A 24893-nucleotide genomic window follows, 5' to 3' on the forward strand; every position below is an offset into this window, starting at 1 on the left:
CATCCAGTTAGGACCCGACACCTGCCAACAGGCAGGGGCGTGAGCTTGGAAGTGGACCCTTCAGTTGGACTTTGAGATGACTGCATCCTTGTGAGAGACCCAAGCCCCGTGCTCCCCAGCTAAGTCACACCCATATGACCCACAAAAACTGTGAGATAATATTTGTTGTTTTTAAGCTGCTACATTTGGGGCCATTTTAAGGCAACAATAGAACTGGTACTGAAAGTAACGGTGTAAATGTTTCCCCTTCCGAGTCTGAAAGATTTGAACTTGGTTCTAAATGTTGTCTGTTTAAACCCAGCACAGTTCTCAATATTGCATAACATAGGTCTTTCTCTTTAAAGATGCATACACAAAATGATACACATGCAGATTCAGTGGGTGCTATAAAAGAAGGGAACCAGTGAACAAGTGACTTCCCGTGAAACTTACTTCAAGAAACGAGAAAATGTTGAAATGTAAAGAACAACTAAATAGTATTCTCCAGGAGATTCATGAACATTTGAAAGAACCAAAACAAGGAGTTTTTAAATTTATTTATTTATTTATCTATCTATTTATTTTTTGAGTTGGAGTCTCACTCTGTCACCCAGACTGGAGTGCAGTGGCCACTCCCGGCCACTGCAGCCTTGACCTGCTGGACTCTGGCGATCCTTCCGCCTCAGCCTTCCAAGTAACTGGAACTACAAGCGCGCGCTACCACGCCCGGCTAATTTTTTTATTTATGGTAGAGATGAGGTCTCGCCAAGTTGGCCAGGCGGGTCTCGAACCTGCAGGCTCAGGCAATCCACTCACCTCGGCCTCCCAAAGCATGGGATTACAGACTGAGCCACCGAGCCTGGCTAACAAGGAGTTTTTAAGTGAAATTTGTGATTCTTAACTCTTGATTCTTTGGAGGCAAGTAGCAGCAGGCTTTAGAAGTAATCCCACAATACAGTGGGAAAGAAAATGAAAATTATAACAAAAATATGAGAAATACAGGTCACAGATACAGTGTATAATAAAAGTTCAATGTGAGAGGTCAGAGCAACGAGATAAAGATATTAGAGAAATGATAAGACGTTTTCTGAGAGTAACTCAAAGCTAATGTTTATTGAATATTTATTGTATGCCAGGTATTTGACATGTTGAAACTCCTTTAATATTCTCTACAACCCCAATGTGTTAGGTCTTATTAATATTCTTTTACAGATATCTAAAGTGTGAATACCAAGCAAAATAAATGAGATATATACCTAGGAATAATTTGGTGGGTTTGAGATTTTAAGATATGGAAATATGTAGTACAAACACTCAGCCAGGAAGCAAGTTACCTGCAACAGAAATTGCATCAGGTTGGCATTGCAGTGGCTTTCTGTAATTAAATGCTGGGACTGTGTTGTCCAATTAGTTGCCACTTGACTTGTGTGGCTGTGAACCCTTTGCACTCACATGTCCCCTCTCAGGGGACATACAGAGACTGCTGGTGATTATACAGGACTAACTTACGCAAGCACAGATTTTCCAAAAAAATATATGCTTCCTTGAGGTTTTCTATTCAAATTGCACAAAACAAATAAGGAAATGGAATAAATACTGAAATATGAGTGATCAGCAGAGAAGTGGTTTAGAGAAGCCACAAGTGCATATTTTCACATCTCAAACAGCAGACTGGACAATATTATTAATGTGGAAGGAAGAAAACGAGACTGCATTGTCTGCTTGAATAGAAAGACACCAGGTGGGAGACGTCAAACAAATAACATTGGCGCACACAGCATGTTTCGGTGAACCTGCAGTGCCTGTCGGTGACTGTTATACACATTACCACACATTAGAAAAATACAGGATTTTGATTTTTTTTGTCATAAATAAGTCTTTCAATGTCCACAATTCCATTATAAGCCAAATATTATTACAATAAGATAATTGGTTCCAACGCTGTACTATTTAATATGAAGTAATTTGTTTTTCGTTGTTTCGTTGAAAAGTGTGGTCAGGTTGCTGTTATGTGATCTGCGAAATGTCTCCAAGTACAAAGGGTTAACTTTGTTAATTAAAATACGTTTATTTCCTCAGTTGCACTGGTCACACCTTCAGTGCTTAGTAGCTCCACATGGCTAGTGGCTACCGTGTTGGGCAGTGCAGAACAGAACATTTTTGCTGTCATTGAAAGTTTGAATAGACAGTGCCGTGTTAGAAGATGGTGGAGTGTCATCTGGAGCATGCTGGGAAACAAATTGTTATAACCTCAGAATCCTAAACTGGCGAAGCTATCTGTCCATAGCTACAGCAACAAAATGGCATTTTTTAGGCTTGCAGAGACTCGGAGTATATCACTCAAATACTTTTCTTGGGGGGAAAAAAAGAAACTACTAAGTACATCCAGCTGAGAAGTTAGCAGCCCAGAAGCATGATGAGTCAGTCTCAGAGTTGTTTAAGTCTCTGCGTCCTGTTTCCCAGAATAACCCAAGGCAATATAAAAAGTAAGAGAAAATCTTCATCTATGCAGTTATTAAGAGGAGGTCCTTCATAAGCCATATTTCAGACTCAGAACAGCAATTTCAACCGTTTGACAACTTTAAAATAAAGCTACAAGAGACAGTTTTAGTTTTAAAGACACTAATCCACTGAAACCATTTTGTTGGAATCATCCAAAAGACCTTCTTATCACCAGACCCAGCTTTAATCCTCAGGCCCCACTGGATCTCTCGTAGTACTTTTGGATGCCGTTATCCAGTCATCACTGCTTCCTTTGTCATTGCCTGACTTCTGGAAAAACTCTTCCTAACTCATCAGTAGTGCCTATACGGTCTCCTTTCCTTACCTCATTCTTCCTTTTCAGCCACCAATTGTAGGAAATACTCAGATCCGGCCTCTGGTTTTCTTTATATTTACTCACTAGAAAATCACATTTAAGTGCTGCGTGACTTTAAATGTCTTCTCTGAACTGAGATTGAGTCCCTAATTATAGCTCCTTTACCCAAACTGCTGTCAGATCTATCTAGCTTCCTCTGTAGAAAAAGCAAACTCAGTTTCTTCGTCATAACTCTCACAACACACTTCTGATACCAGTGTGTGGTGATTTTCTCCATACATCAAGCAAGCCATCAGTTGTACAGCAGATACCAGCTGGGTGCCTCCAGCCAATTCCAACACTATCTTCCTGGAGACAGCATCAGATCCTGCAGGTTGAGGGCTCAATCCCACTCAGGGTTTTTTTTTTTACCTGTTCTTCTGACTGATTAGCTATAAGTTGAGATTTCCACAACCTCCTCCTTGGGTTTGATTAATTTGCTACAGTTGCTCATGGAACTCAGGGAAACACATTTACCAGTTTATTATAAAGATTTTAAAGGATACAGATGATCAGCTGGATAAAGAGATATACTGGGCAAGGTCTGGAAGAATCCTGAACACATTCATCCCAGAGGAGCTGGAGTGTGTCAACATCCCAGCTTTGCCTGTGTTCTTGTTTACCTTTCTGGAAGTCCTCTGCACTCCGTGGAGGCCTGGCTATGTGGGCATGACTGATTAAATCGTTGGCCATTGATGGTCAGCTCCCCTCCCCGGAGGTGGGAGTTGTAGCCCTCTCAGCACAAGGTTGCTTCCCCAAGCTACTAGCCCCCATGTGGGTTGTTAAATAATGCCTCATGTAAGGTAAATATCTACCTCTTTTTTTTTTCCAGTTGAAGTCTCACTCTGTCGCCCAGACTGGAGTGCAGTGGCTGCTCCCAGCCACCGCTGTCTCGACTTGCTGGGCTCTGGCAATCCTTCTGCCTCAGTCCTCCAAGTAGCTGGAACTACAGGTGCGCACTACCATGCTCGGCTAATTTTTTTGATTTATTGTAGAGATGAGCTCTCGCCAAGTTGCCCAGGCGGGTCTCAAACCCGCGGACTCAGGCAATCCACTTACCTCGGCCTCCCAAAGCGTGGGATTACAGGCTGAGCCACCAAGTCCGGCTGATATCTACCTCTTAATGATAACTAAGTAAGTTCAGCCGGCATGAGTAACTGGGCATTATTCTTGGCTTCCATTTTTACCTCTCCACACCTTATCAGTGCTCAAGCCTTCTTTTATATACTTTGGAAATGTACTTTAAAATTTGTTCACTTCTGTCCCCTCTTTTGCCTCTGTGCTTTGGTTTTCTCATTAGTAGAATCAACTTGTTGTGAGGTTTAAATACCGACCATCCTGCACATGCGTTTTAAATGTTGATAACTATTTTATCATGCTGGCTCAGATCCTGATGAGGATTTCTGGAGTCACTCTAGACTGGTCTCCAGTGCTCCCTTGCTTAGATTCCTCCCAGTTGCAGCCCCCTTCACTTCAGATTGAACAATCTAGTGTCCGTGTCTAATTGAATTGTCATTAAGATTCTGCAGTGGGCTTCGTTTTACCACTGGAGCAAAGTCCGTAAGTTTGTGACATATTTTAAGAATTTCTTTAACCTTTTTACTAAATATTCTGTCCCTTTGTATCCACTTGGCAGGAGAACTGGAAGAATCCTGTCGGGAAACAAACTGGGTTGGGGGTGACTCTACCAAGACAAGTGGCCAGTGAAGTGCTTCCTGATTCCTATAGCTTGGCCATAATAATCACAGTTTGTACAGATTTAGGTAGATATTAACAGTCAGGTACCCATGCTGATTTATAAAAATACCTTAAGGCATACACAGACACAGGAGTTTTATGCAGTACTACTTGTTTGTATAATCCTCATGAGAAACTATTCGCATTATATTTGATAAGGCGACTGAACAAGATGGTTTGCTTTGTGAGACTAATTATGAGTCAGTTAAAAGTTGGGGAACCTCACTTTAAGTTTAGAATGCTCAGTTTATGGCTCTTCTTTCTAGCATACATAGCAGTTATGCACCAGAACATATTGTCTGTTAAAAACCGTGTCAGCACCTGCTTACCTTTCTGTTTGTTGCAGGAGGGTATGGTTCCATTCCATTTTATCCAAACATGATACTAGGTTGTCCAGGAACAAGTCGTAAGGAAGGGATACTGGTCCCTGATCACATCCTGGAAACCACCTCATGGACCCTGACTCATGGGCAGCATTGCAATGCAACTTCTGCATGAGCATCAGTAGCCAGGGGTCTTCATTGAGCTCATCCTATAACATGATCCCTTTACTGAGGCAGGGTGAGGAAAGGTTGTTGTTATCCATCAGCACTTATTTTATTACATGTGGATTTCTCCGTAATCTGATTGTGGGAAGTCACAGTGAAGTCAAGGTGGTATTTTGGCCAACAGACACAGGAGTACAGAATCCTGCCCTTGGCCAGCGAGTGTGCTTCTTCTCTGAGCGCACATACATGGAGGAGCAGAGCAGGGCAGTTGTTAAATTCACTGCTTATTTGGGCTGTAGTCTCAGACTCCGTTGAGCTAAAGCGGGACCCTTTGGAGAACTTCTTTGCCTAGGCTAGGTTGACTGCAACATCCTAGGAACAATGAAGGCTTGTTTCTGCCCTCTGTAATGGAGGCTGAAGGCCAATAAACTTCAGCTTGACCAGCGTGCTCACCGCGTACCTCGCGCAAGGCCCATTGCTTCGTACCTCCACAACTTTAGCATCTGAAAAGAAAACAGTGAGTTCCAGAAGATTAAGATTAAGAAATGCATGCTGCAGGCATGTGTTAAGACTTCTGAGTAAACTAACGTACACAGTTTCTTAACTCATAGAAAGAACATGGGTTGTTCAACCATCAAAGCAACTCCATGAGGCAGGCATTTAAAAATGAGGAAATAGAGCCTTTAAGAGTAAGTTACTCCTCAGGGTCATACAGGCAGTGGTGAAGTGGGGGTTGAACGAAATCTGACTTTAGGTCTTTTGCTGTAGAAGTTTCCTGTGATGTGGCCCCGAGGGTGTGTTACAGGTGAGCTAAGATCCCTCAGCCTTGGGAGTGAGTGCCTGAGTGGGACCGCAGCTGGCTCGAGTTCCTGGGCAGACATGAGCAGCTGCGCCTTGTCCTGCCAGTGTGCCACCCAAGCATGAACTGCTGCATATGTGGACATGAAGAAAGCAGGAACACTGGCCTGCTGCACTGGATCCGAGTCAGGAGGAGGGAGTGTGGTCCAGTCGGTGCCTTCTGCCGACCTTCTTCAGGCACTCAACTCACAGGAATGCGCTGCAGTTAATGCCAAGGAAAAGGATATTTGAAGAGTCTGCCGGAGGGAGAGGAAGGAATGGTAGGATCTGCTCCCCAGGGGCAGTTGAGTGTCTCAGGCTTGCTTCTGAGAAAGAACAAATTCCTAAAAGACTATCTTAACTTGCTCTTCAGGGTGCCATACTAAAATGCGTTTAAATCTTGGACATCACACACACGTGGGAGGAGCATCCCGACCTTTCGGGAGAGTAACAAGAACTTTGAGCTCCCTCTAGAGGCTAGCAGTGATAAAAGAGCATCATAGTGGTCTGTAGGGAAATAACTGTACCTAAAGATGCTAATCAGTAAAATGGTTTCTCATATTGGGGATAAATTAGTGCCTTTGAGAAGAAGTTTGAATTAATCATGTTCTAATTGACTGTTGGCAGGCTATGTATAAAGTTCATCATTTGGCATGTAGAGTATATGTAGAACAAAAAAAATGAAAAGGTCATGAAAATGGATCTCATGTCCTAACAAGCAGTGTAATGTGCTTCTTAATGGGATCACTAAGCATCGAAGCAACCATATCACAATGAGAATCTGATTTCTATGCTATTCTGCACTGGAGTGTTTTGGCAAAGTGGTCCTTGGGATTGAACAGAGATGGAGGGGATCTGGATACCTGCTGTGTGCTCGCCCCCACTTCTCCGGCATCTGAATGGAAAACAGTGAGTACCAGAAGATAAATATGAGGAAATGCAAGTTGAGGCATATGGCAAAACTTCTGAGTAAGCTAACATATACGGTCTCTTAACATGGAGAATTTCAGCTAACAAATGATCTGTTCTGGGACAGAAATCCTCGCCATAGTCAGATACTTCAAGGAGTTAGTTGTGGTTCTAACCTTTACTTTACTTCTCTGTAACTGCAGAATGAAAGAGTTAGAAATAATGTTAAATTTTGTGGTAATATTAAAAATACATAAAAGTTAGACTCCTTTTTTTTTTTCCTTTTGAGTTGGAGTCTCACTCTGTTGCCCAGGCTGGAGTGCAGTGGCCGCTCCTGGCTACCGCAGCCTCGACCTGCTGGGCTCTGGCGATCCTTCCGCCTCAGCCTTCCAAGTCGCTGGAACTACAGGTGCGCGCTACCACGCCCGGCTTATTTTTTGATTTACTCTAGAGATGAGGTCTCGCCAAGTTGCCCAGGAGGGTCTCGAACCCACGGTCTCAGGCAATCCACTCAACTCAGCCTCCCAAAGCGCTGGGATTACAGGCTGAGCCACCAAGCCTGGCTAGATTCTTTTTTTTTTTTTAAGTTCCAGAACTACTCAAAAGGGCGGAGGCATATAAAAGATCTCTCAGTGGCCATATCTGGAACAATTTGAGCAACATACTAAATTATATAGTACTAGATTATAACCCAAATTAATGAAGTAAATAGTTGTGAGTCCATGCCAACAAATAAATGATTAAAAGAATGAATGCGAGAGAAGAGACACATTCCGAATAGAGAAGAAGTCCAGATAATTTACATAGATACCAAAGGGGTAAAGCTTAAAACCCCCCTACTCCTAGAGTATGGGTTGTGCTTAGTGACTTTTTTCCAGAGTACATTATGTAAGGGCAGGGGAGTAACTGAATAGTGGAGAGACCTTGGCCAGATCATCATAAGTCTTGTTGATAGGTTGTACCCTTGATGATGCTGTGATAAGAATGGCACTTCAGCTCCGTGGTCTTCCTGCCAGGAACCTGTTATTGCAATGTGGTCATGAAAAAAGCCTCGGGCAGTCCCACCTTGAGGGGCTTACCACACAACGCCTGACCATGTCTCCTCGAAATTGTCAAGGTCATCAAAGACAAGGAAAGTCTGAGAGACTCACAGACCAGAGGAGACTGAGGAGACGTGATGACTAAGTGTAATATACTACCCTGAACGAGAGCCTGGAACTGAAAAAGGACACGAGGGAAAAACTAGTGAAATTTTCATAAACCGTGGAGCATAGTTAATAATAATGTACCAGTGTTGGTTCCTTAGTTGTGACAAATGTATCAGAGTAATGCAAGATGTAAACAACAGGAGACACTAGGTGAGGGTTATATGAGAACTCCCTGTACTATCTGTGCAACTTTTCTGTAAATCTAAAGCTATGCTGAAATAAGTGAATGGAAAAAGCTGCATCTCAGTTAACACTTCTGCTGTGTAGCTTCTGTTCAGTGATGTTTCTATTATGTGTCTGTACATCACCACTTACAGTGAAGTAGTTCTAAACTTCATGCGTAAAGTAAGGAGGCGCATCTCATAGAAATAGCCGTGTGTTAGGTGACACGAGCGTCTGTAGGACCATGGTCTACTGCTTCGGTGGTGCTGCTGAGAAAGTATTGTGCTTCCTTGTTTTAGTTCCATTCTGGTTTCATCATGGAAGTACTCTTGTTGGTGAATTCTAGTGTCTTTAGTGGAGATCTTTTATGGGTAGAGGTACACAGCTTTTGCAGATGTGTTGTCCCCTCAGGTCTTTCATTTTCCTCATTAGAAGTTTCATAATACAAGCATGTTCCTTCACTCCAGCCATTATTTTATTTCTTCCCCAGATGTATGGAGTTATTTGTGTGTTTGATTAGATGTCATCTGGGTTCTGCGAAAGATAAATCCTCTGAAGACAGAGACTGTCTATCCATGTTTCTTTGCAAATGAGAAGTTTGATGAAGTTCGTAAGGATTAGCTGACTTACAGCAAGAGCTGCAGTTCCATCTCCAGCATCTTGTTTGTCCTTGCCTGATAATTAAGAAAAGCTGGATTTGCACGAAAGTGATGAAGAGAGGAGGATTTCAGGAAAAATTAGGGTGAAATGCGGAAGAAAGGATATTAACAGTAAGAACATAAGATATTCCTCTTCAATTCTCTGGCACATTAAAGATTCTAAAGACATTAGTGAGCATCTTTGTGCATTCTAAAATAAATTTTTTATTTTTTCAGTAGGTTAACATCTGGAACTGACAAAGTTGCAAGAGTGTTAACGCTTTGTGATTTGATGTAAGTTAGGAAAATGATTTTCCAAAGGATTATAATATTCTGCTGTCTATAATGTAGGCAGATATTGCAGCCTTTGAACAATCTATATTAATTTTTCCCCCTATTTTGTTTTGTTTTGTTTTTTTGAGTTGGAGTCTCACTCTGTCACCCAGACTGGAGTGCAGTGGCCACTCTTGGCCACTGCAGCCTCTACCTGCTGGGCTCCAGAGATCTTTCTGCCTCAGCCTTCCAAGTAGCTGGAACTACAGGCACACACTACCATGCCCGGCTAATTTTTTATTTATTGTAGAGATGAGGTCTCACCACATTGCCCAGGCGGGTCTCAAACCCACGGGCTCAGGCAATCCACTCACCTCAGCCTCCCAAAGCACTGGGATTACAGGCTGAGCCACCGAGCCCAGCCTTTTTCCTTAATTTAAGAGACAAAATGATGTCTTTCATTTGATATGACTGGGTATTTTCTTATTTTAAGCCATTACATCTCTTCTGTGAGGAATGTTTTATGAGCTTTTTAAAAGTATAAATATTTTTTCTGGTATACTATTGTGTAAAAGTCACACTTTGCTTTTATTTATTTATTTTTGAGTTGGAGTCTCGCTCTAACACCCAGGCTGGAGTGCAGTGGCACGCTCACGGCCACCCCAGTGTCGACCTGCTGGGCTCCGGCAGTCCTTCCGCCTCAGCCTCCCAAGTAGCTGGAACTATAGGGGCACGCCACCACGCCTGGTTATTATTATTATTATTTTGTAGCGATGAGGTCCCATCATGTTGCCCAGGCTGGTCTTGAGCACGTGGGCTCAGGCAATCCTTTTGTCTCGGCCTCCCAAAGTGCTGGGATTACAGGCTTGAGCCACCATGCCAAACCCACACTTTACCTTTTTTTTGAGTTGGAGTCTCACTCCCTCACCCATGCTGGAGTGCAGTGCCATGCTCACAGCCACCCCAGCATCAGCCTGCTGGGCTCTGGCGATCCTTCTGCCTCAGCCCTCCAAGCAGCCAGAACTACAGGCATGAGCTACCACGCCCAGCTAATTTTTTATTTTTATTGTAGAAATGAGGTCTCGCCAAGTTTGCCTGGACTGGTCTCGAACCTGGAGGCTCAGGCAATCCACTCACTTCGGCCTCCCAAGGTGCTGGGATTATGGGCTGAGCCACCAAGCCTGGTCTCACACTTTATTTTTATCTAGCTGTTATTCTTCTGATGTATTTCTTCCTTTTTTTTTTTTATTTGAGTTGGAATCTCACTCCTTCACCCAGGCTGGAGTGCAGTGGCACACTCCCAGCCACCGCAGCCTTGATCTGCTGGGCTCCGGCGATCCTTCTGCCTCAGCCTTCCAAGTAGCCAGAACTACAGGCGTGCGCTACCATGCCTGACTATTTTTTATTTTATTGTAGAGATGTGGTCTTGCCAAGTTGCCTGGACTGGTCTTGAGCCGGTGGGCTCAGGCAGTCTACTCACCTCGGCCTCCCAAAGTGCTGGAATTACAGGCTGAACCACTGAACCCGGCCGTATTTCTACCTTTTCATAGAGCTATTTTTCCCCCCCTGCTGGTCCACAGACCCACAGAAGGTCTAAGGGAATGAGGAAGGGAAAGGCTAAAATACACCCAAGGTAAGGAGGTAGGCGTAATCTAAAGTAGGCGTAAGCGGGGCATGAGTATGTATGTGGAAGCTTAAACATTAGCCTTGTGAGAGTTTGGTGAAGGCTCACGTGGCAGCAAGTAGGATGACATAGTTAAGGAAAGTGTTCCTATGACGGAGGAGATTGAAAGCCTCATGGCACTTGAAAAACATGAATACAATCCTTAGAGACCCTTGAAGGTTGTAGACCAGGAAAGCGTATAATGAGTATGTAAAACATAAGATTAGGATTTTAGAATGGTGAGATTCCAGTATAACCTAGATTTTTTTTAAAATGGTATAATTTTTACACACAATCAAATTCACCCTCTTTATTTGTACAGTTCTTCAGGTTTTGACAAAAACATGGCCCTACAGCCACTTACAGCCAAGCTGCAGAGCAGTCGTTTCACCTCCCTCAGAATTACAGGCGCCTTTATGGTCAGTCTGTGCCCCACACTGAGCCCCTGATAACCACTGATTTGTGTTCTGTTTCTCTAGTTGTGCCTTTCCCAGAAGGTCTTTTAAGTGGAATCATACAGTGTGGGCTTTACTCTTTCGAAGTGGGCTTCTTTCACGTCGCATAATGCATTTTGAGATTTTCCGTGTTATTTCTTGTATTGGTAGTTGTTCCTTTTTTGTTAAATAGTGTTTCATTGTGTAACTATGCCACATTTTACGTATTTATTCCCCAGTTGAGGGTCATTGGGTTGGTTTGGGGTGGTAACCAATAAAGCTGCCATGAACATTTATTTGATCCAGATTTTTGTGTGAGCATACATTTTTATTTCACTGGGGTAAATGTCTACTGACGAAGTTGCTGGGGTGCGTGGTAAGCGTTGAACTGTATGAGAAACAGCTGAACTTTTTTTTCTTTCTTAAAGGAGGTGTGCCATGTTGCATTGCCACCAGCACTGTTTGAGAGTAATTGCTAACTACCAGCTCTGGGTCTTGTCAGTTTTTTAAAGTCACTTGAATGGGGTGTAATGGGGCATAATTCCTCTACCTTGTGGAGATTCATCTACTACTAAGGCTTCTATGCTTATGTTCATGCCAGTGGCTGTCACATACCTGTTACCTGGTTTCCCTTTCTAGGCTCTGGTAACTATCATCCTCTGATATATTGGGGACTGCAGTAATATACTGATATAGATGCATTCTTTCTCAGTACAGATCTGTTATTTTTTTGTACTGAGCATGTGCAAGTGTGCATGGGCAGACATTGGAATGAATATACACACACACACACACACACACACACACACACCCCAACATAATAGTGGTTTTCTCTTTTTTTTTTTTTTTTTTTTTTTTTTTGAACCTGAGTCTTACTCTGTCACTCAGGCTAAAGTGCAATGGCACACTCATGGCCACTGCAGCCTCGACCTGCTGGGCTCAGGGGAATCCTTACTCTTCAACCTTCCAAGTAGCTGCAACTATAAGCGTGTGTCACCACGTCCAGCAAATTTTTTGATTTCTTGTAGAGGTGTGGTCTCGCCATGTTGCCCAGGCTGGTCTTGAACTTGTGGGTTCAGGCAGTCCTCTCGTCTCCACCTCCTAAAGTACTGGGATTACAGGTGTGAACCTCCGCACCTAGCCAATAGTGGTTCTCTTAGAAGAGGGACTGAAAGTGATGATGATTATTATTCTACATAGTTTCCTTGTGAAATTAAAGGATGAAGTTAATTTTAATTAAAGACCATGTCATGACAATTCCATTACTGCAAGCGATCTTAAAAAATCATATTGTGTGTAAATACAGCTGATACATAATTTGTAGTCTGCTGAATTTGCTAAAAGACTTTTGCTCGTCTATTATGTATGGTTGTGTCTTGGTGGTGGGATTTCAGGGCTTCTTATTCTCTACTCTTTGTAAATTGATTAATTTATGGTGATCATTGTGTTTTGTTTTGTTTTTTACAAAAACAATGCTACATTAAATATGCTTATATTTAGATTCCTGTAAATCTTTTAAAGCACTTCAATTGCAGTAGCAGTTTTAAGGTCACCAAGTGGTTGACTTGACTATTGGTTGTTCAGCTTTAGCTGTCTTATTGTAGAACACAGACTTTAAGTTTATGATTGGAGCTCTTAGGGATTTTTCTGTGGCACCGGTTCATGTATATACTTAAGTTTGTCGTGTAAATCAAGGAAAGGTTATACTTTGAAATGGTGGACTTTTGCAAATAAGTCTTTATAATTTTGCAAACTCCCATTACCAGTGCCAGCATGAAGTTGCTGATGGTTTTTGAGTTGACACTACTGCATACTTGTATATAAACCTGCATTTATAACTGACCCCTTTGTGTTTATTTCTCTACATACAGTGTCATTATGCTAGCGTATTTATATTTTAGTCATTATTTTTTTCAAATATACCCCACCCAAAGACTGCAGTGATACATATGGTAGAAGACTTGTCATCCCACAGGTCAGGTCTTTATTCATTTTTTTTTTTAAATTCTGTTTTGATTCTGTGGCTAAGTCTTAGAGTTCTTGATCTTTTATATTATGTTGTCTAGTCTGTTGGTCCTATCCTGTGTATCTTTTATCTCAGTGTATTTTTCACTCTTAGATATTTCTTTCTTGTCTTCTATTTTTCATGTATATGACTTATTATTCTTGAGCATATCGAGCATATGTAAATAGTCATGCTTGATAGGACCTTAATTCCATCATTTTTGTCGCTTCTGGTTCTGTTTGTACTGGTTTATTTATTTTTTGTGATTATGGGTCGCATGTTCCTGCTTGTGTATATTCCTGGTAGTTTTCAGTTAGAAGCAAACATTGTGAATTTACATTGTTGAGTATTGGATTTTGTTCTGTCACATAGATAAGTTACTTGGCATTGATTTGATCCTTTCAAAGTTCTGAAAAGACTTTGTTAGGACAAGTTTGGTCTTTAGTGCTGATTAGCTCCGCTAAGGTGATACTCTTCTGAGAATTCTATCTGATGCATTAATTATGAGGTTTCTATACTCCACCTGGCGGGAACCCTTTCTATTCAGGGCCCTTCTAAGCTTTCTGGTGATTTTTCGTAGGCCTTGTGAACTATCACTCCACACATGTCCAGTATTCTGCCAAAGATTTTAAGCAGTTTCTGTGTGGGTCCTTCCTCTAGGGTATTCTTCCTACAAATTCTGGCTGCTTTGGCTTTCCATAACTCCCAGTTTCTATCTCCACAACTCAGGGAGCTTACTGGTCTCTGGATTCTTCCTGACTGATGGTGCTGTCCCGGAAACTTTGAGTTAGTAAGCTGGAGCAAATGTAGGGCTCACTTTCTTTTCCTTCTCTAAGGTTCGCTATCCTGTACTCAGTGTTGTCTGTTGTCTGAAAAGCAGTTGTTTTCATATATTTTGTTCCCTTTTTTTTTGAGTCATAGTCTCACTCTGTCACCCAGGCTGGAGTGCAGTGGCACGCTCACAGCCACTGCAGCCTTGACCTGCTGGACTCAGGCAATCCTTCTGCCTCAGCCTTCCAAGTAGCTGGAACTCCAGGCATGTGTCAACCTGCTTGGCTAATTTTTTGATTTATGGTACAGAAAAGGTCTTACTGTGTTACTTAGGCTGGTCTTGAACCAGCGGACTCCGGCAGTCCTCTCACCTCTGCCTCCCAAAGTGAGGCACCACGCCTGGCATTGTTCTGTTTTTTTAGTCATTGCAGCAGGACAGTGAATTCAGATTGTCTTGCTCCCTTGTGGCCAGAAACAGAAGACTAATGATCAGATTCTTTTTTTTTTGAGTTGGAGTCTCACTCTGTTGCCCAGACTGGAGTGCAGTGGCCGCTCCTGGCCACCGCAGCCTCGACCTGCTGGGCTCCGGCGATCCTTCCGCCTCAGCCTTCTGAGTAGCCGGAATTACAGGCGTGCGCCACCACACCCGGCTAATATTTTGATTTATTGTAGAGATGAGGTCTCGCCTGTCCAGGCAGGTCTCGAACCCGCGGGCTCTGGCAATCCACTCACCTCAGCCTCCCAAAGGCGTGGGATTACAGGCTGAGCCACCGAGCCCGGCTTAATTATCAGATTCTTAATTCTGGTTTTTGTCCTTCACTTCAACCTGTTGAAAGAAGTACCAGTGATTATACATTTTTATTGGGTACTTTGTCAGGATACCTTTGTTTATGTGGTCTTAGTATTCTTTGTTAATCTTTCTTTACTGAAATATAACAAAAAGTAGAGGAAACTAATGACCTGGTAAAGCTTTGTGAGAAATTGAATATCATTTGTGGAAAGATAAGACTCCATGTAGCTAACCTGACAGTGCAATTTCTTTCAGACAGGAAAGTCGAATTCCTTTATTAGGAGGCTATATTGGGAACTGCTCTTGTAGCAGGTGTTTGCAGATCCTGCCCTGTCTGCCAACGCAGTCCCTTCTGTGACAGTATTCAGAATGCAGAATTTTAAGAAATAATGGTTATTCGTAGAATGTTTGGAAACTTGTTATCTTTTCTTAAGATTTATGCTGTTTTGTGTTGCACGAGGCAGATATATCTGGATTTTCAGAGGTGCTTGTTTGCTGCAGCGATGTTTACAGTCTTTTATGAGTTTGAGCCTTTTAAATTCTTGTTACTTAGCTTCAGAGCCTAGTTATATTAAGACGAATAACAGAATCAGGCTTGTCACATTCAGGAGATCCTAGTTAACCGTTTCAAATAGAGCTTTTAGGAATCTGTTGTTCAGATGGTTAAAAATACTTTATCAATCCCCCCCCGTATTTTATTTTTTTTAAAAAGAGGAGGCATCTACCTATTTAATTGGTCTTTATGTCTTATAATTCATTTAGTATGTTTATTTTTCTTATACTCCTCCTTTGGTTTTCTTAAGCACTTACTAAATACTTATTGGTTAACTGTTTGTCTTTTGTGATTACAGTTCTTTTTCTGACCAGCCATGTTAGTGGGTAGAATTTAGAATGTGTATCACCCAGTGCCTTGAATGCAGCTGGTGCTGCATAAATCCTTAAAGCCAGGCAATAATTGTAACATTGTCATTAGTAAATAGTATAAAGTTGATAGTTTGCCTCTAAACACGGGTATTTTGAAAGTGAGATAGAGGCAGTGAGCTGAGTATTTATACTTTATCCCTTTATTCATTATTCGGTGATTTTTAGAATTCTGTGTTGCCACCTTATCTCTTCGGTGGTTCACACTGCCCAGATCTGAATCCTGGCTCTGACAATCTGGCTGTGTGAGTTTCCTTGGCAGTTAGCTTAATCTGTCAGGACCTCCCTTACTCTCTTGTAAATTGGAAATGATGTGTTTATCATCGTGGTGCTAGGGATTAAATGAGGATATGTGTTAATGCTTACTTAGCACAGTGCTTGGCACAGGATGGCTGTACATATCTCTGTACATTTTGTGCTTTGACGTTAATTTGACGTCTTTGAATCCACACAAACCCTGTTTGATATTTTAATATCAGTATCCAATTAATTATTTATTTATTTTTTGAGTTGGAGTCTCACTCTGTCGCCCAGACTGGAGTGCAGTGGCCGCTCCCGGCCACCGCAGCCTCAACCTGCTGGGCTCTGGCGATCCTTCTGCCTCAGCCTTCCAAGTAGCCGGAATTACAGGCATGCGCTACCATGCCCGACTGATTTTTTTATTTATTGTAGAGATGAGGTCTTACTGCCCAGGCGGGTCTCGAAACCGCGGGCTCAGGCAATCCACTCACCTCAGCCTCCCAAAGGCACGGGATTACAGGCTGAGCCACCGAGCCCAGCATCATCTTCTAAGGGGGAAACCCGGGTGTTGACAATTTAGAAAGAGGGGATTGGAATAAATAAGAGTTTTATTCTATATTATAAATTATCGATGCCTTGGCTTGTATTAATATTATATAAATAAAATTTAACAGCATTATATTTTCTTACCAAAAGTTTGAGTATGGCTTTTAATGCACCATAGGGCAATGAACTAATGTTCTGAAAGGGAGTCCTTTTTTAAAATTAACTATGTTAGAATTTTTCTTCCCTAATATTAATGTTTTCTCATTGAAAAATAACTTTTCGTGGTAATAGGAAATATCCTTTTCCTCTTAAAAGAGGAAGGTTTTGTTCTTTGGCATCTTGTTGATGGTGGTTTGTGAGAACATAACCGGTTGATGTGCCATCCTGGGCCATGCACACATTCAGTATTCTAGTCTTGACAGTGATGATGTTGTTTTTGCTTCCTAAAAACATGCTATAGTTACTTTAAGCTCAAGAGTAGAGCATTTACAAGTACTCATACTTTTCATTAATAGTTTGTTTTAAAACTAGTAGACAAGGAATCTTCATAACTTCTTTTCAGCCTGCTCTTCCTTGGCAACAGTCCTTTTGTGTATGTGTGTAAGAGTGCATTGTTTAAAGATTCGGAATTCTTAGTCCCAGCTTTCTTGGATTTTTAGTAAAATGTTTTAGACCTGTGCTGTCTAGTATGGTAGCCACTAGCTACATATAGGAATCAGAACATTAGAAGAATATTTTCTAGGAGTAGATTTATTATTATTTTCCACAAACATAGAAACTTTGTTTGGGTACGCCAGGATATGGGACCCCTATTTTCAGAACTTTGCTTCTTCACTTTTTGCATGTCGTGGTACACCTGGAAAGAGTAGTGTTTGCATGACTTCCCAGAGTGCTGAGATTACAGGCGTGAACCACCCTCCTAGCTACATGCTTAAATTCTTAACAGCAAGCTACTCCAGACCATAAGAACTGCTATTCTCTTACAGAAAAAGTTTACTTATTTAAAATGCATCTGATGGGGCCTCTTCCAATTCAGCTTAATGCTTTATGCTGAAGAACTTGTTAATAACACCGTGGTGAATTGTGCAGTATGATGGCTTTATCTTATGCCCACTGCTGTAACTTAGACTCTTTCCTTAGGCTCTGGTATCAAAAAGCTTTGAATAAATCTGACCGTTTTATTTGTTCTTGACTATGGAATCAGCACTGACTGGGTAGAATCAGTGTAACATAACTGATCCTGGTAGCCCCTTGCAGTGTCGGGGGCCACAGGAGCTGTGCACAGGGGAGGTGCACAGCACAAAACTTTTCTGGTTTAAGTGTGTTGTGAGGTCATTAGTTGAATTTATGACTTAGAATACCTTCTGAAACTATTTTTTACATTTAAGCCCTCCCTTTAGTAATATATACCTTAATTGTAGATGGTTATTTGGATTTGCATAAGCAAGCTTATCAAAAATATATATGAGAAGATTTTGTTTAAGGGTGCTATCAGAGTGTTTCACAAATTGTTGATGTTTCTTGCATTCAAAAATTTAGTGAAATACTAATAGACTACTAGTATTTCTTATTTGTTTTGCTTGTTCCCGTTTGTTAAAATAGTTTCCTACTGGTTTATTCTGAGGAGTTTTTCTGGTGTATCAAAATATTTATATAGAAGAATTTCAGACTCACTTTATTTCTCATGTCAAGCTAATATACTGCATAGACTTGGAGTGTTAGGAAAAACATGCTAAGTTCTGAAATTTAGAGAGTTGGGAAAGAATACTAATGTCTTTTTGTTTTGTTTCAATTATACAGCAGATATAATTTCTACAGTAGAATTTAATCATTCTGGAGAATTGCTAGCAACAGGAGATAAAGGTGGTAGAGTCGTCATCTTTCAGCAGGAGCAGGAGGTAAGTGTTTAATATCCAAAAACGAGTTTGACCTTGGGAATAGAGCGTGTGTTGCACTGGAGCATCTCATCAGAGGATGGTGGAATATGTAGATAGCTCTGGTTTCCTTAGCTTTGTATGTGTACGTGTGTGTACATGTATGCGTGTTGTTTTGGTTTTAAAACTCTTTAATTGTAAAAATATTTGGTTAGAGAAGGGGGTGGAAAGTGGTGGAATAAGCCAAGATTTTAACTGGTTTTGAAGCTTTGGTCCTCAGTTATACTTTTTCTTTTAAAACTCTATAAAGCAAAGTTGCTTTGACCTCTTCTCAATGCTTAGATTGCTTTGTGTAACTGGGATGGAAGGCTAGTTGAAAGAAAAAAGCTGCTCAATTATTTTGGTGTGAGTTCATACTAATACTGCCACAGAGATTTAAATACAAAGGTTTAAGCGACAGTTTGCATGTATATGCATGTAATTTGTTAATGCAGTGCTAGCTTTTAAAGTGAGTTGATCGAAAATTCTCTTTTCTCTTTGAAGAAAGAGAAAACTGCAGAATCTGCAATTTAAGTGGATTTTTGTTTTATTTTTCTTACGACTTAGGCACACTTCTAAATCAGATTGACCAGATTTCTCACAAAAAGTTTATGCTAAACAAAATGTATCACACTGGGTTTTTTTCTTAATCTCTCCCTCCATTTGTAGATCAGAGTTTAACCATTAAAATAATTTGTTTTGAAACATCCTGCCCCTGTCTATTTATAATATATTCAAAAAGAGTTAATGTGGATAAATTTCAGAGTTTTACAAATAGATGTCTAAATCATAACACAGAGTTAGGTTTGAAAGGATTGTGAAATTCCTTAAATAAGCAAAGAATCTAGTAATAATACTACTACTTTGCACTTCTATAGCGCCTTTGACCTGAGGATCTCAAAGTGCTTTACAAACACTAATGAATTAATCCTCACAACACCCCAGTGAGGTAGGTAATTTAATTTTAAAAGAAATGATTAATAGTGTCTGATTAGAAGATGCACAAACACTAAATATGTCTTCTTTTATTTATTTGTTATTTATTTCTTTTTTTGTTGGCAGAAAATATGAAAATAAGACTCAAGCTTTGCTTGACAAAGGATGGTCTTGTGGGAAAGGGGGGGCTAAAATCAGTTTTCTGATCCTGTTTTCAAGTAGCTAAAAATTTAACCATAAGAACCTTGACCTACTTAGAGTTGACATGGGGCCTTACAGATCATTACAATTTCCCTTTATTTACTAATGAGAAAGTCAGGCTATAAATAGAGCACTTTATTTATTACTTAGTGGCAGAACCGGCAGCCAGAACCCAGGACTTCGGACATACCATCTTTTCAATGTTCTTTACTACCTTTCATGTTTGATAACAGAGATGTGAATGTTAATTTTGTCTTTTGGAGTTTAGAGCAGGCTTTCCCATAGGCATTCTCTGCCCTTGAGTGGATTTTTACTGAACGTTAATGGCTCTTTACACTTTGCGTTTATTTTAAAGGAAGGGTAGTTGGAGGAAAAATTTCTAAAAATTTTGCCTACTATGATTAATTGTGAAGAATAATATGCAGGCTTAACTTAATTTTGAGGATTTCAGAAAGATTCTTCATTTTTAATGAAGCCATTGTTGTCCATTTTAAAATACAAGTTGTCAATTAAAAGCTAATTTGGAAGATCTTCTGTGGTGGCTTGTCAAATGTGAGCAAAATGGCTGGAATTTTTTTAAATGGGGGAATTGTTTCGTTTAATATGAGTTGGTAGATATCAAAATATTAACATTTAATATTTTCTTAAAGGTTGTCAGTAATATTACTTTGGAGTTAAAAGTCTAACGTGAAATTAATAAAGTGTTCATTTTACTTGTATCAGAAAATAAGACCAAAATATGTATTTTAAAGAATAATCATTTCCTTTTTTTCCCCATGTAATCCTGCTAAAGATTTTTAAGTGCTGATTTTAAGTACATACTTTTGTAAGATGAAATGAGCAGAATGACTTTTTTCTTTTTTTTTTTTTGAAAGCAGGATTTATTGAGAGGACAGAAAAACTCCCTGAGCGGGAGGGGACCCAGGAGGGTTGTCCCAGAAGGACTTTTTAAGAAGGGCTGCTGGTAGTAAAAGTTGACTTTCCTTTTCATGTATCTCTCATTCTTCTTTACTATATTTAAGAATTAAAGACCAAGAAAGTCATTATTTACAACTTCAGTCTTATCAGGGTAAATATGAATATATTTTTTAAGTGATAGACTAAATAACAGTGATGCTAGTGATCAATCTTTTCTCTCTGAAACTTGGTCTGATTAGTATTAATTTGATGTGTTTTACTTAATTTTCTGTATTTTTAAGCCGTGTCTTACTCTATAGCTTCTAATATAGTGTTATCTTCAGGATCTGTGTTATTGATTATAAATGTGTGTATGGGAGGCATCTTTATTTTGGCACCTGACATAAGTGGATGAGATTTTATGGATTTACAACTGTACATATGTAAAATAAAAATGTTACAGTCTGAAGAAAGGAATGTAGAGATTATCTTTTCCTAATTTTTAGATAAATTTCCCCCCAAAATTATTTAACACGTTTATATTGCTTGAGTTACAAGACTCTGGGATTAGGATTTGAGTCTCTCTGATTTTCAGTCCAGCTATTACACATTTATACTAGGGTACAGTGATACCTATCCAGTGAGCATTCCTTGGACCTGGTGCTGGTGTTAGCTTTGTTTGTAGAACACAATGGCGATTGATCTATTGTGGCTTTATCTTCTTACCCAGTAGTAGGGTTCCTTGCTAACCTTGACTTTACTGGAAGCCAGAATACCTCCACCCACTCTTTCTTTTGTTATCCTTATTTATTTATGATGAAAGGTCATATAATAGCAGCAGAGAACTCCTGTCTGTCCCTTTTTCTTTTGCCCTTCAGAGGTAGCGATCTCCTTCCGGTCATCTTGTTGGGTATCTGTATCCCCTTGTTTCCCGTTCACCTATTCCTCAATCATAACGTGAAGGAACTGAGTGGTCATTTAGAGACTCTTCATTTAGTTTGCGTATACTTCACTGGTAGTCATTTAACATTTTCAGCTGTTACTTCATTGTATTTTTATAACTGATAATATTTGTGCAGGTGTTCTGTTGTACAGAACCTCTGTTTGTAGAAGGTCTAGATGGGGGTGTCCAACTTTTGACTTTCCTGGGCCGCACTGAAAGAGGAATTGACTTGGGCCACACATGAGTTATATAGTATAGTTAGTGTATATATATGTATATATATATATATATAAAATAAGGCTTATTTTTTATACATATTTATTAATAAAATTTAGAAAAACGAGAACAATATAAAACTAGTGGGAAGTTTGACATTGTTTTTGTAAAACTAATCTATCGATGTGTCTGGTTCAGTGAAAGTGGTTGCAGTTCTTATAAGGTGCTCATTAGAAATGTTTGTTCAAGCCAGACTCCGTGGCTCAGCCTGTAATCCCGTGCCTTGAGTGGATTGCCTGACCCCGCGGGTTCGAGACCCGCCTGGGCAGGCGAGACCTCATCTCTACAATAAATCAAAAAATTAGCCAGGTGTGGTAGCGCGTACCTGTAGTTCCAGCTATGTGGAAGGCTGAGGCGGAAGGATCACCGGAGCCCAGCAGGTCGAGGCTGCAGGTGGCCGGGAGTGGCCACTGCACTCCAGTCTGGGCGACAGAGTGAGACTCCAACTCAAAAAAAAGAAATGTTTGTTCAAATTTTGTTCTTCGTGTGCTTCGTAATTGAAAACAGCTACCCACAAATGTACATGCTGCCAAAAAGCAATGTCATGAATATGGCGTGAATGTGAACTTCAAAAATGGAATTACGCACAGGGATCATGAAGAAAGTAAACACTAAAAAGCACATGATGTTAAAAGATTTTGTGGTACTGCATTACCAGCTGTCCTGGGCCACATGCAGCCGATGGGCCGTGGGTTGGCCATACCTGCCTAGAGCATGTAAGGAAATTGAGGCACAGAGGTAAAGTGATTTCCCTGATGGCAGGGAAAGCCATCATATGGTCAGTAAGAGTCCAAAATTCTAACAACTTATTTAGTGTTCTTTATACCATGTCCTGAAAGAGGTGACCCATCTTTGTAATTTACTTTTACTGCTTATTGTAGATTTTGACAGCAGAGAAGATGGTATGATATATTCTTTTTGTTAATTGAGATGTTAACATATTAATGCAGGGTTTGTTTTGGGGGAAAGATTTCAAATAACTCTTAGAATAGATGTTGATGTTCTCTCATTTTTTAGGGATTTATGTTGTTTCTGTGGATGCTCAAATTAGGTGATTGGCAATTGTCCCAAGAGTTGGTTTTCTGCTGACTTTGGGTTGCTCTGACCTCCCATTTTTCTGAGACTTGTTGATATCTATGGTAAGGTAAAGTGTTTGGGATGGGAGTGGAATTATGGGACAGCTAAGGAATAAGGTGAGAAGGGAAGTTGTTCTTCAGTTCTTTTTACGGTCTTTTTAGATTGGTATGAGGCCTTTGTCTCCTGTTTTCTAGGACTGGTGGTTAACTTCCTTGGTTTTCATTCCCTCTGGCTGTTTTGTTCTCAATGAAGTATTCCCAAAATTCCTTAACAGGAAGTAGAAGAGACTTTAGAAGACATGCTTATTACAAAAAACGAATAGTTAATACTAGTATTCTTTTTCTAAAAACTAGAATAGGGCTCAGAAATTAAGTTTAACAGCATTTAATGTCACTTATATACAAAGAGGTTGATTTAGTTAGATGTTTATTTAATTGAAAGAATAAAACCTTCTGTTTTCAGATGATGTGGCAGTATTTACTTGACATGGTGCTTACTGTGCCAATTAGAACCGCAGGTGTAGGCTGTACAACCAGAAGAGAAGATGGATGGGAGAGTCTGGATATTTAAGGATTCATGTGGAAGAATAGTTCTGTTTATTTTGCATATAGAAATAAATACTCACAAGCTGGATGCCCATCTGTCAACAGTGTTATAGAACTGAGAAGCTCGAAAAAATACCATTATACTTTCTTCCAAATCAGTTTCTATCTGTAATAAAAGATTTTCTTTCTAGCTACCAGATTTTAACTGTCTTTATTTTTCATCAGGCGTAAATTAGACTATCTTTAAGGATGTTTGCATGTATTTAAAATGCAGGTTTCTACTCTTTTTTTAAAGGTTACTATATCAGAATTCCTAGTGGCCTCATAACTTCGTCACTTTACTTTTTTTTTAAAGTCCTTTTGGAACTTCACCAGGTAGAAAATGTTTAAATTGTCTGCATTTCTGTACCAGGATAATGATAAAAACCCTAAAATACGTCCCCAGGTTTATACGATCTAAAATGCTGTAGAAAACATATTTCCCAGGATAGACAATGCATATAGATAAGGACACAAAATCATAAGCATACACTTCTGGGAATGTTCACAAAACAAACATAATCTGTGTAACTTTCTCCTTATTTCAGGAAATAGGATATTTCTGGCATTGCAGAAGCTGTCATATTGCAGAAACTGTCACTCTTCTCCCAAAATGAACTGTAAATTTCTTTTGTCTGTTTTGAACTTTATATGTATATGGTGCATAAATGGAATGCAGAAGCTAAAAGTTTAGAGTTTTGCAGGGATTCCTAACTTTTTTTGTTCCGTGCATTCCTTCAGTGGTCTGGTATATCCTGTGGGCTTCTCAGAATGTTTGCATAAGATAGCATGCATACATTATTGCAGAGGAAACTATATTGAAACAATTTGCCGGAGTATTAAAAAATTCTTACTGTAATTGAATAATGTATGTTATAAGTGGATAATGGCTAGGTTGTGATATAAAAATATGTCATTTTTTTGGCTGGGCACTGTGGCTCACCACCTGTAATCCCAGCACTTTGGGAGGCTGAGGTGAGAGGATTGCCTGAGCCCAGAAATTTAAGACCAGTCTGAGCAACATTGCAAGACCTTGTCTCTACAAAAAAATTAAAAAATAAATAAATAAATGAGCCGGGCATGGTTGCGCATGCCTGTAATCTCAGCTGCTTGTGCTGCTGAGGCGGAAGGATCTCCTGAGTCCAGGAGGTCAAAGCTGCAGTAGCTGTGATCGTGCCACTGCACTCCAGCCTGGGTGACAGACTGAAGTCCTGACTCAAAATTAAATTAAAATGTCATGTTTATAGTGACAAAGTCACAAGTATTACTAATACTGTGGTTTATTACTTATGTCCATAATCAAAAGAAATGCTGAAATTTAGATAGAGGTTAGTGAAAATAAATATGTACATTCCTCTTCCCCCTCTAAACCAAGTTTACAAAATCCCCAGGTACTGTCAGTGGACCCTTGGAGGCTGGGTGATCCATGCACCCCAAATTTTAGCCCCTGATGTTGCAGGAAGAAGTTGGCGATCTAGCCATGTTTTTTCACCCAAACCCATGCAGCTCATGAGGAAGTTGAACCCTTAATACAGAACCCACATGTCCTTGCTCTCAGCCCGTTGCTTTGCCCACTCTGAGCTGAGCCTGGGGATAGCAACAGCAGTT

At 40.2% G+C, this 24893-nt stretch overlaps 1 protein-coding gene across 1 annotated transcript in view; it reads left to right on the forward strand.

Annotated features, from left to right (window-relative positions):
• The window catches only part of PPP2R2A (protein phosphatase 2 regulatory subunit Balpha), an 80675-nt gene that overhangs the window by 30934 nt on the left and 24848 nt on the right, over window positions 1-24893 (forward strand). Inside the window, exon 3 of the mRNA XM_008060856.2 lies at window positions 18259-18356. Within this exon, the coding sequence (XP_008059047.2) occupies window positions 18259-18356 (98 nt within the window). The remainder of the gene's footprint in view (window positions 1-18258; window positions 18357-24893) is intronic.

The sequence above is a fragment of the Carlito syrichta genome, unplaced genomic scaffold (assembly GCF_000164805.1).
Source record: "Carlito syrichta isolate Samal-C Ts95f unplaced genomic scaffold, Tarsius_syrichta-2.0.1 Scaffold304746, whole genome shotgun sequence".
NCBI lineage: Eukaryota > Metazoa > Chordata > Mammalia > Primates > Tarsiidae > Carlito > Carlito syrichta.